Raw genomic sequence first — 12,666 nt, forward strand, 5'->3', positions numbered from 1 at the left:
TATGGCAGCCTGGGCTGCCAGAGAGAGAGAGAGTCTAGTCCTATGGCTCATAGACTCAAAATCTCAAAGCTGCGAAGGAGGTCAGGGGTTGGGAATCCTCCCTGAATAGGGATCCATTATATGACATTACGACATGTAGTCACTCAGTCTCTCCTTGAGAACCTCTAGAAATGGAGAACTCACTACCACTGGAGGCAGCGTGGCTGCTTATGGGAAGTCTTTACATATATTGACCTTAGACCTGCCTCCCAGTATCTTCTACCTATCAGTCCTGTTTCTTCCTCAGTTCCTTCAACTTATTCTGGATGTACCCTGGCTTGTACTTCCTAAAATGTGGCAACCAGAAACAGAGACAATACTCTGGAGGTGGTCTTACCAGGGCACAGTAATTTTGGCAGCCACTGAACTATAGATGCATGCTAAGTTCACATTTTAATGGACAGTGAGGTGGTGTAATAGATAGAGTGACAGACCTGGAGTTAGAAAGACTCATCTTCCTGAGTTCAAATTCGGTCTTAGACACTTCCTAGCTGTGTGACCCTGGATAAGTCTCTTTACCTTATCTGTCTCAGTGTCCTCACATGTCAAATAAACTGGAGAAGGAAATGGCAAACCACTCCAGTATCTTTGCAAAGAAACCTTGCAAATTGGGTCATGGAGAGTTGGACACCAACAACAAAGTTCACTTTTACTACAGTCTTCCCCTCCCTTGAGCCGGCAGTTTTGATCACTGTTTTCCAGTCTATTTCACAAACGGTAGTGACCACTCAAAAGTAAGTCAACCAGAATTGGTCCTTTCCATTCCTTTCCACAACCAACTTGGCCCAACACAATTGGCTGGGATTTTCATTCTTGGAGATTCTTCGTCAGGAACAGATGGGACAAAAAGACCTCTGAGGGCCTTTCCAACTCTCAGATTCTATAATCTGTGAATTCGAATTAGAATGACCTGTATAGACAATGGAGCTAAAACAAAAGCCTTAAAAGGCTCAAAAGTGAATTACTGGTGTTATACCAGAAGCGAGTGAGACACGCCACAGAGTATAAGTTTTAAATGGAGAATTTATTAGCCAGAGCCCATTGGGGCTGCAACCCAAATCAATGGCCACGTTTGAAGCGAAAGGGTAGTTTATATAGAGAATACAGGATACGGTGGTTACTTATCTCTTGAAATGTCATTTTGCAGACTCAGCATGCCTGTGTTATTTCACTTTTTATGACCATGATACAACAAGAGGAACCTCCTGAATAGATTGTAAATACAACATATCAGATAGCTGACAAAGTGTCAACTGAAATTACAACCCAGGATCCCTGTGTCCGTCTTGCCATAACTCCCACAACAAGGAAGGCTCAAGATAAGGCAGAAGTCATATAATTCAAGATAATGTCTAGGGCCAAGGCTTTCATCCTTGGACAGAGCAAGGGATGCTCTAAGTGTGTTGACATAAGATAGAGACATCTCTGAGCCCACTCAGTTAGACAAAGGATGATCGTTCGGCTTCTCCTGGTAATTAGCTTACATAGCTTGGAAAAGTCTTAGGGGCCCAGGACACTCGCCAAATGGCAGGAACTCAGTCTGTTTTTTCTTATGCAGACTGGGGTTTGCAATTAGGGGCTGGGGGCAGGGTTTTTCTAGCAATAGCTGGCTACTCAGGTATCACACTGGCCTGATACCTTCAAGGGAAGGGAAGAAATAAGCTCTGGGAAACTTAAATGGATTTCCATTTGAAGGGAAAATGGCTGGAAAGAATGGTTGGCTAAAGAAAATTGAAGATGGCAATAAGAGGAATCAAAGCGGATAGATGGAAAGATTGATTATGCTTTTAGAAATATTTGTTTCATCTTAACAAAAGCATATAATGTTCCTTCAGTAGTTAAGGCATACTTACCACAACCCTACACACTTAGAACACACACCCATGCACCCATGCACATGCCTCCACACAATGCACATACATACACACATCCTGGGATGTGGCCTGTAGGCTTTCTCTCCGCATAGGACTGACGCTTTTTTCTATCCTGGTCAGGCAGGTACTTACAGAACGAGGCAGTATCAGAGGCACTCCAGGCTGAGGGCCATCTACAGAACGCTGGCTCCCATGCAGAACTTTGAACTCAAAGCCGACTTTACCAACATTCTTCAGGGTGAGCTCACTCTCCATGACACGATCAAACAGCTTGGGAAGACAAAGTGATTAATTAACACCATCAGGTAGCCTGTTAGACACTGCCACATGCCCTGACTATATGCCAGGCCCTGTGCTAATCTCTAAAGGTAAAAAGAAAGGCCCCCTCAGAGAAAAGCTCCCATTTGAATGGGGGTGGTAGAGACAGCACACATAAATAGGCACAGACGACATCTACTCCTGGCAGAGGGAATGTAATCTCAGAGGGGAAGGCACTAGTCTTGGGGCTGAGGGGGGGGAAGTTGTTAGCTCCATTGGGAAATCTTAATGTTTGGTTAACCAAGTCACGAGGGCCCTCTGGTTCCACAGGGAAAACCAGATTTCAGATGTAGTCTATAACATAAGTATACATTGAGAGTTTCCATGGGGGAATCTGTCAGTTAATCAACAGGCATTTATTAAGCACCTAGAGCATACCTGGCATCGCTATATACTTTGGATATATAAGATAAAATGAGCCAGCCCTAGCTCTCAAGGAGCCAGCACCCCTAGCTCTTAGTGCCCGGTCTTTGTGGGTACTCAGTAAATTGAATGGAATTAAACAATACGGTGCCTGCTCACAAAGAGATTACAATCTACTTGGGGGAGGGGGAGTATAGGTGAGAAGAGAGCCACATATGCATACCTGAAATAACTCCCAAATATCAAATGTGTTATAACAAACAATAGGATATATTACAGAACAAAGTAAGCCAATGTGCGATAATATAATACAGACCACACACACATGTGTTTTGGGAATTCAAGGAAGCCAAAGATCAGTGTGGGACAGAATTAATCAAGGAAGGGTTCTTTAGCAAGGAGGCAGTAAGTCTCGAGGCCAGCTGCGAAGGCTGCAGAAGTTTTGGATGGGCAGAGAGAAGAGACCAGGGAACAGAGTGAATGAAAATTGTTGCTGTTTGTTCTTCATTCTTGAAGAGGACCATGACATCAGGGAGGTGACACATGACATGCAAGTGATTTGGATTTAAGTGAGGAGGGCTGTGCAAAATCACCAGCCTCACTTTCTCCTCTGGAGCCACCTGGGTCCAGCAGCCAGATATATATCAGGACAACTGGAGATGGCCCTGATGCAGTGGGGGACCTTGGCCTTTTCAAGCTAAAATCTTTAACAGATTTCAGTTTGACTGAGACAGTGACCATTCAGTGATTAAGGCTTAATAAGAAATGAGGCAGAGAATGGCCTCCTTACCTGATAAAATAAATTAATGATTGAATGAATGAAAATATGGAAACAGGAAAAAGTATATGTGGGAATAGTAAGTGAGCATAGTCCTTGGCTCATAGTAGACACTTAATAAAAGCTTGCTCATTGACTGATTCATTAAAAACCAGGTTGAGTAGTTACAGGTGTGCCCAGTTAATGGAGGAGCCTTGAAAACCAAACCAATGAGCTTTGACTTTATTCACTAGGCTGTGGAGTCACTGCAGACACTTATTCAGGGGAGTGATGACAATGGTAATTTAGAGAGATGAATCTGGCAGTCTCATGTAGGACTGATGGTGGTTCAGAGAGACTAGAATTAGGGAGGCAAGCTAGCAGGTCACTGTAGTAATTTACATGTGAAGTCATGAGGCCCTGGACTATGGTAACCTTTGTGGAAATGAGTAAGGAGGTTGAATCTGTGGAATATCATGGAGGATGAATCAGTGGGACTTAGTGATTGATTGGATGGGGGAGATGAAGGACATGGAATTATCTAAAGTGCTTTTGAGGTTGTGGAAAACGGGAGACCGAGAAGATGGTGATGACAGAAATGGGGAAGGTAGAAGGAGATGCCATTTTGAGGAGAATGATAATGACCTTAATTTTTGACACTTTTTTTCCCAAAGCTCTGAGAAAAGCAAATCAAAATGTTCTACAGACATCTGGAGATGCAGGTTAGTGAGTGAGTAGGTAGATGAAAGGGAGGTCTGTTAGGGTTGGAGAGTCCACTAAAGTGGAAGCCCCTTGAGGGCAGGGGCTGTCTTTTGCTTGTTTTTGTATCCTTGGCTCTTATTACAGCATCTTGTATACAGCAGGTACTTAATAAATGTTTATTGATTTAGTGGCTGCTGAATTAAGTCTCAAGGTGATACTTCAAGCTGTGACTTATGAACTATCCAAGAAATTGAACACAGAGGGAAAAGGGCAGAAGATTAAGGACTAGGACAAGTTTTAAGGCAAGGATAGAAGGAGTCACTTGGAGTTAACTTGCTGTACCTGTAGTCCATAGTTAATTTCCTTTGTGTCAAATTTATAGCTGACCAATGAAGCTTCTCCTTTCAGCGTGATCTCATAGGTGGGCCCCCCCTCCACTTCACACAGGGCTTTCACCTGAGCAATGATGTCGCAGTGTCCATAAAACGAGAAGGACACCTGGTGGCTACTAAGGGGTGGTAACACTCCATAGAGGGGTAAGATGTCAAATACCTATGGGGAAAACCATGAGGCAGGACAATATGTAGCTATTGCAGAACATCCAAAGGGGGAAAGTTAAGTCAGTTTACAGAACATTTATCAGAAAATCATAGATACAGAGCTCGAAGGGACCTTAGAGGCCATCAAATCCAACCCACTCTTTAACAGATGAGGAAACTGAGGCAGAAAAAAGTGACTTGCTCAGGGTCACACAGCTAGTAAGTATCTCAGGCTAGATTTGAACTCAAGTCTTTCTGACTCCAGGTTCAACTCCCTACCCAATGTGCCGTCTATGCAGTTAATTTTGAAAATGTAAGATAGTTCTGGGCAGTGGCATAGAGACCCTCTATCCTATTCTGGAATTGCCTTTCTAGAAATTTGAGGTTGTTGGAAGGTGTGCTGGACTGAGCATCAGGAGACCTGGGTTCTAATACTGGGTCTTCCATTTACCATGTAACCCATTTCCCTTCTCTGGGCCTTAGTTTTGTTATCTGGAAAAAGATATGGCTGCATTGGATGGTACAATGTTCAGGGATGGTACAAAGATGGTATAGGTCCTCCCTCCCCTAAGGTACAGATTCTGAAAGACTATCTTTATGAGTTGCTGTGGCTGAAGAATTCTTCCCTTGGTAGTTATCCTGGTATGAAACCTCTCCAAATTTATCAAGACTGAGCCTCAGATGACACAGCCATGGCAAGATACAAAAAAATAAAACACAATCTTGAAAAGTCCCTTCCACTTCTGACATCATCCAATCTGAACTGACACAGTGCTTGGTCCATGGAGATGGTTCAATCAAAGGAACCATCAGGCAGTTATTAAGGTAGCATCTGCTTCACGCCAGGCATTGTGCAAAGCGGAGAGCTCAGAAGACAACATTGGGTTTCCTGTCTCCAGCAAAGCAAATGCAAAACAGCTGTAATCTAAACCTTTCTCTGCATCCTGGCTGGGAATTCAGTTCTGTTAACTTACATTCATTAGATCTATTTTTTTAGAGCAAAGTGTAATAAGCTTGTTTATGTTTCTTTCTATTTCATCATCTTAGGCAAAGGAGCTTTCAGAGTTATTGTCATAAAATGATAGGATTATAGGAATTAGAGGAGGAAAGGTCCATCTATTCCAGCCTCTTCATTTTCCTTCAATGGAGAACAGGAATCCTATGGAAGGGATCTGGCCCATTTTTGCCAACACTCAGTACAGAGTGAGCTGTGGTTCCAGGAAGTTCCTTCCTTGTACCATATCCAGGACAGCACAAGGTACAAGTGGGAACTTGAGACTTTCATGATATTTTGGAGTTTTGCTACCAAGAACTTCCAGCTCCTTGAGTATCTGGACCTGAAGTTACATTGGCGAGGAACAAGGTCAGATGAGGGACTCTTACTGGGGGACAGAGGAAAAATGAGGGAAATTGGGCATGAGAAGAGTGAGCACAAACTGTTAACTTACTTCTTCCACCCCAATGGTAAGTGACTCATCCTGTTCAAAGACCCACAGGGAGTCCTGGAATTCCACCTGGCTCTGGGTTATTAATGTTCTTTCTACTTCTTCGAGGTTTGATTTCAATGGCTGGAAATAAAAAGTCCAAGGGAAAGCTAGCAAATCTTTACTTTATGCCTAGACCCCATCCCCCACCCCTGGAGTGTTCATGAACTCCATTCCATTTCCCTGTCTAGGATTTGCCACTCATCTTGGAGTTGCAGGTAGTAGATACAATTGTCATCCACAACATTCCAGAACACTGCAGTTTTTCACCTTAGAGAAAATATAATTCATGCCACAGAAAAGTAGCAGGGGTGCCCTTGGGCCCTCCTGGTCCATTTGACATGGGTACATTGACAAAGATGCCCCATCGTGGAAGTGATTATTGTTATGTTCTATAACCCTATTCTACCCAGACCTTGTGGTGTCCCTGGTGATATCCCCTCATGCTCCTGGTCTACACTCTGCCCTATGAAAGGGGTCTTTCTCTCATCAGTCCATTATTAGGAAAAAAAACCACTTTACTTCTGAATTGACTGTGTTGACTATATCTGATGGCGGTAGAAGCTTCTTTTCTTCTTCTTCATTCATGTTATTCTCATCCAGAATGATATGCCTGGAAATTTCATCAGATATTGGAGAGTTAGCAGGTTGGCTACTGGAGCAATAGTGTTTTGCTTGAGTGACACTATCACCACCTTCCCCTAAAACACATCCCCAATCCCTCTCCAAAAAGAACAAATGGAATGGAAGAGCAGGGAAGAGACCATCCCAGAGAGGCTGGAGTGACTCCACAAAACACGGCAGGCAGGTTCTCAAGATGCTGAGCAAAAGTAGTGTCCTAACAATAACAGCTATCTTCCAATAGAATAGTTTGCCTTGGAAAGCAGTGAGTTCCTCATTACTGAAGATCTTCAAACAGGTATTAAGTGGCCCCTTGTCAGGTGAGATGTAGAGAGAGATTCATGTTTCAGGTGGGCGTTGGCTCAGGCCATCTCTGAGGTCCCTCCTAACTCTGGCATTCTGTGATTCCAGGTAGGAAGCCTAAGGGCAGGCAATTACTACTTCCAATATTTTCTTCATCAGCCCCTACCCCATTTCTTACACAGGAAAGTGCAAGACCTTCAGCCCAACAAGAAAATACCCATTGCTTTGGGGGGCATTTGGGGGCAGGAGGGGAGGAGGGGAGAAGGTAATGTAATTTATTAACTGGACACTACCTCACTCTGCTTTTGAGGTCATGTCTGCACTCTATAAAGCCTCAGGAAAAGTCAGTAGTTATCCAGATATTTGACTATGTTCCAAAATGCTCAATAAGAGAATTAATGATTTATTGAGAAATGTCATAGTGAGGGTGTGCCCTGGAGGGAATACTTTGTTCTTGAAGATTTGCCTACCCTTTTGCACATGGTAATCTAGATCTGACCTTTGATAAGAGGTGATGGGATAGAAAGAGCTCATTTCCATAGGAAAGGGAAGTGATATCTATGTATATATCCATGGTCATATCCATGTCCATGTCTATCTTTACGTCTGTGTCTATGTGCATGTCCATATCCATATCTATACATAAAGAACACTTGAAAGAATCTTGGCTAATGTTGCTTCAAAATATGTATACTTACTCAACAAATTCATCTGCATCAATTGCTCCTAAATTTGGTGGTACTGGGGTTTCTGGTGAAGTTGCTGGTGCTGGGGTTGCTGGAAGTAATTCTTGTTGGGTCTCCAATGACTGTGACCAAACACGAACTGGGGCAGTGTATGGCTTACGTTGCCCTGTTACAAACCTGCAAAATCAAGTTAGAGGCTATGAGTATATTTCCAGAAGTTTGTTATCAGGCCATGGAGGGCACCCTGTTTCTGAAACAAATGTCCAGATTCTAGACTTGTGAAAAAGAAAGGCCATGATTTCAGTCAAAGATCTAGAATTCAGGAATTAGAATTGTCTCTAATGTTCGACGAACATTACCCATGGAAGGAGAGGAAGAGAAGATGGTTCTATTAGTTGCGGCTTAGAAAGACCTAATGTTTTTTACATATAAGTATACATACATTACATACACATATGCACACATGTATATGCATATATAATGAACATGTATGTATATACACATGTAGAAACAAAGTCTTCCATCAAGCAAAGGGAGTGGCTTGTTCATTTTCATCTGGTTTTACCTTCTATCTCAACATTTATCTTACACCATTTACCAAGATAAAGTTGAAATGGATACATGAGCTAGATGTAAAGAGAGATAGTACAAGAAAATTAGAAGAACATGGAACACATTACCTATTAGACTTACAGAGAGGAGAACAATTTATGAATAAACAAGAGATAGAGAACAAAGTTAGGTGTAAAATTGATCATTTTGATTACATTAAATTAAAAAGGTTTTATACAAATAAAACAAATATAGCCAAGATTGAAAGGAAAGCAGAAAACTGGGGGAAAAATTTTTATAGACAGTTTCTCGGATAAAGATCTCGTATCTAAAATATATGAAGTACTTTGTCAAATCTATAAGAATATGAATAATTCCCCATTGATAAATGGTCAAAGGATTTGAACAGACAGTTTTTTCATGAAAAAATCAAAACAATTTATAGTCATATGAAAAAATGCTCTAAATCATTATTGAGTAGAGAAGTGTAAATTAAAACAACCCTGAGACTTCATTTTATACTTACAAGATTGGCTAAAATGGAGGGGAAAGAGAAAAATGTTGGAGGGGATGTGGAAAAATTGGGACAGTGATTCATTGTTGGTGGAATTGTGAACTGAACCAACCATTTTGGCGAGCAATCTGGAATTATGCCCAAAAACTTGTTGATCTCTTTCCAAAGATGATTAGGGGAAATGGAAAAGAATCTATATGTTCTAAAATGTTTATAGCAGCTTTTTTGAGTGGCAAAGAACTGGAAGTTTCAGGATGCTCATCAATTGGGGAATGGCTGAACAAATTGTGGTATATGATTGTGATGGAATACTACTGTGCTATAAGAAGTGATGAGATGAGCTCAATGATCTTAGAAAAACATGGAAAGACTTGCATGAAATAATAAAAGTGAGATAAGCAGAACCAAGAGAATATTGTATAATGTAACAGCAATATTGTTTTAAGAATGACTTTGAGCAAATAAGTTATTTTGACTATTTTACATATCTAAATTAACTCTAAAGGACATATGAAGAAAGGTGCTATCTGAATCCAGAGAAAGAACTGATAAATGGAAGTATTACATATAGAATAATTTTACATATATATGTACATATATGTACACATATACATATATGTGTCTAATGGTGGCCATCTCTAGGGTGGGGGCGGGGAGGGAAGGAAGAAAAAAAGAAATTTATATGATAACTTTGTTGTATATTTAAAAGGAATAGCAAATTGTTCATAGTAGATTTTCAGTTTGATGTGCAATGATCTTTTTTATTATACTATGTTATGGAAATGCTTGTTTTATTCCATAAATTAAAAATAAACTAAAAATTAAAAATAGCAAACATTTATTAAGCACCTACTGTGCGCAGAGCTTGGAGTTCAAATATCCAAATGGATTTGTGATCTCATTGATTTCTCCTCAACCTTGAAATCATGCTTGCCCATCTTAAGCAACTCTTGTCCATGTTCTCCCAAAAGCTCGCCACAGGGGTCCAGCCAACATGTTGAATGCTTTATTTTCTGTTGACATCTTTAGGGTACCAGTGGAATGCTCTGTCTACCTGGGATCCCGTGCTTTTTCCACATGACCAGCACATCTCCTTTCTGCCACGCAATTACACCCTTTGCTTCTACTCTTATTTGGAGTTCCTCATTGATTATACATTGCATATGGGTCACATCTACCGTTTAACTTCTCATTGCCCTCTGTGGAATACTCATCTTTAGTTCTTTGGAGACAATGGTATTCCATGTTTCATTGCCATGTAGCAATACCCATAAAATGTTGGTATGGAAAAGATGCACCTTTGTTTTCATTGGAAGCTTGGGCTAACTAAGTGTCTGTAACTTCCTAAAAGCTATTCAGTTCTCCTTTTCAACTCTGGGCCCAGCTTACTCTCGAGCTATACTGTCTGCTCCAGACACACGCTCAGGCTCAATAGGATGTCCATCAAAATGCATGCATGTTCAAATCTGGTTAATCAAACTTCTTCATCCATTTGGCCTTTCCTGTGTGGACAGGTCAAGCTCCTTTGAGGGATTCTAGATCCTTTCTAGGAGTCTGCTCGCATCAGTGTCTTGATGCAACCAACACATCATCCACAAACAGGAGCCTCTGCAGGGCCTTACCACCACCTGGGAATCTCTCCTCCACCTGCCCTTTGCACTGCACCTTCTCTATCACTTTTGGCAAGCAGCTGCCTCCATATTTTGTGCCTTACCTTAGGATTACTATCAGATTACCCCAAACAGGACTATTTCTATTGTTACATCTTCTAGGGAACCCTGAATGATCTTTTATGTTTATGCACCCTCACAGTATATGAATGTATGGATGGGAGACACATGGTTTTTAGGGTAGTGGTGTTTTATTCTGAATCAAAGACCTTTTCACAATCAATAAACAATAAACATTCCATTCTTCTATTTTCTACATCTTTCTCCATCAAAGATAATGGAACCATCATATTTTGGTCCTAACATTACAGGCCCTGACATGCTTATCAAGGAGATGAAAATGGCATTAAAGAGAATGGGGAAAATGACCAGATTGAACTATCCTATCTGCCTGTCTGTCTATCTCTAGCCATCTGTCTGCCTATCTATCTACTTGTCTGTCTGTCTATTTACTAGTCTGTCTGCCTGTCTACCTACTTGTCTGTCTATTTGTCTGTCTCTGTCTGTCTATCCATCCATCTACCTATCTATCCATCTATCTATCTATCTGTCTGTCTGTCTGTCTGTCTACTTGTCTGTCTGTCTGTCTATCTATCTATCTCTAGCTGTCTGCCTATCTATCTCTAGCTATCTGTCTGCCTATCTACTTGTCTGTCTATTTACTAGTCTGTCTGCCTATCTATTTGTCTGTCTGTCTCTCTGTCTATCTCTAGCTATCTGTCTGCCTATCTACTTGTCTATTTACTAGTCTGTCTATCTACCTACTTGTCTGTCTATTTGTCTATCTCTGTCTGTCTATCCACCCATCTATCCATCTATCTGTCTGTCTGTCTGCCAATCTATCTACTTGTCTACCTGCCTATCTGCCTGTCTGTCTGTCTGTCTATCTATCTGTCTGTCTGTCTCTAGCTGTCTGCCTATGTATCTGCTTGTCTGTTTATCTATCTGTTTGCTGATCTATGTAGTTGTCTATCTGTCTGTCTGTCTATTTACTTGTCTATCTATCTAATCTATTCTCTATCAGTTCTCTCTATCATCTCTCTATTATTTATCTCTATCATCTATCTATCTACGCATATATACATATATGTGTATGTGTCTAAAGGAGGGAAAGATACCAAAGCCATGTAAGAAAAACTCCAACCTTATAAATACTGAAAAAGGTGACCAAGAGACCATGACTCACTCCCAACCTATTTGCCGACTCTCTCATCTATTAAAAACAACCTATGAGGATTGTCTCTGTATGAATTGAGGACACGCTTGCTGAGGACATTCAGATGAAGTGAGCAGACTTTCACCAATGGAATTCAAGAGTGGAAATCCGTGCAGTTAAAGACAAACAGAACAGCTCCATTACTCTTGCTGAGATTGCAGTCTAGCAAGGGGCTAGCACATAGTGACAAATAGCTAAGATATAAACTGATACATGATTAGTGCATCAGAAAATTTAAGTGCGAAACAAGTGCAGTGAGAAGTGGGGGGATCAGAGGAAGTTTTTAAAGGGGGCACTGTGATCTTACAACCCCACAAAGGAGGTGTTATTATCCCCATTTTACAGCTGAGGAAACTGAGGCAAACTGGTTCAATGATTTGCCCAGGGTCACAGTGCTAGTTAATGTCTGAAGCTAGATTTGAACTCAAGACTTCCTGATGCCAGACCCAACCTCTATCCATTGCACCCCCATCTGCCTCCTCTCTCAGTAGAGACATGGAAGAGTGGAATCAGGAGACACTGAGCAAAGACTAATGACATACAAGGATATTGGGGAAGTAGAGTCAGGCAAGAGGGATTTACTTGACTCAAAGCCTCCCAGGATGGTCCTGTAAAATGCATGAAGGCCCTTCTCATCTTCAGGAACTGAATTTATCCTCTTCCCCTGGCTAGACATGTCTACTATAAATAACCCGTTGGCTTGGACCACACTGTCCTAGAAGATAGAAATAACAGCATGTGGTTCCAGAACTGAATCCGATAATTATTTGGGGGTTAACACCACAGCTGGAGAACTTGCAAAAGGGAGAAATCCAGAATCACTTATTAAATCCTCCCCCTAGAGTAGCTGGAAGGTTTGAAGCAACTCCGTGAGATCACAGATCTATAAGCCTCAGTAACAACGGCTTCTTGCTTTCCAGAGTCCCGGGCTTCTGGGACAAAGGGCCGAAAAAGAACACAGCTGGAGGTGTTTGAGAAGCAAACCCAGGATGCCACTAGTGACCAATGGAAGAAACAACATCCTTAAG

At 41.4% G+C, this 12,666-nt stretch overlaps 1 protein-coding gene across 1 annotated transcript in view; it reads right to left on the bottom strand.

The window, feature by feature from the left end:
- HYDIN (HYDIN axonemal central pair apparatus protein) overlaps positions 1 to 12,666 on the bottom strand; it is a 455,510-nt gene that overhangs the window by 172,178 nt on the left and 270,666 nt on the right. Inside the window, exons 23-26 of the mRNA XM_036750079.1 lie at positions 6,599 to 6,689; positions 6,041 to 6,160; positions 4,396 to 4,605; positions 2,046 to 2,183 (exon numbers count right to left, since the gene is read on the bottom strand). Coding sequence (XP_036605974.1) covers positions 2,046 to 2,183; positions 4,396 to 4,605; positions 6,041 to 6,160; positions 6,599 to 6,689 — 559 coding nt within the window. The remainder of the gene's footprint in view (positions 1 to 2,045; positions 2,184 to 4,395; positions 4,606 to 6,040; positions 6,161 to 6,598; positions 6,690 to 12,666) is intronic.

This window comes from Trichosurus vulpecula, chromosome 3 (assembly GCF_011100635.1).
Source record: "Trichosurus vulpecula isolate mTriVul1 chromosome 3, mTriVul1.pri, whole genome shotgun sequence".
NCBI classification, from domain to species: domain Eukaryota; kingdom Metazoa; phylum Chordata; class Mammalia; order Diprotodontia; family Phalangeridae; genus Trichosurus; species Trichosurus vulpecula.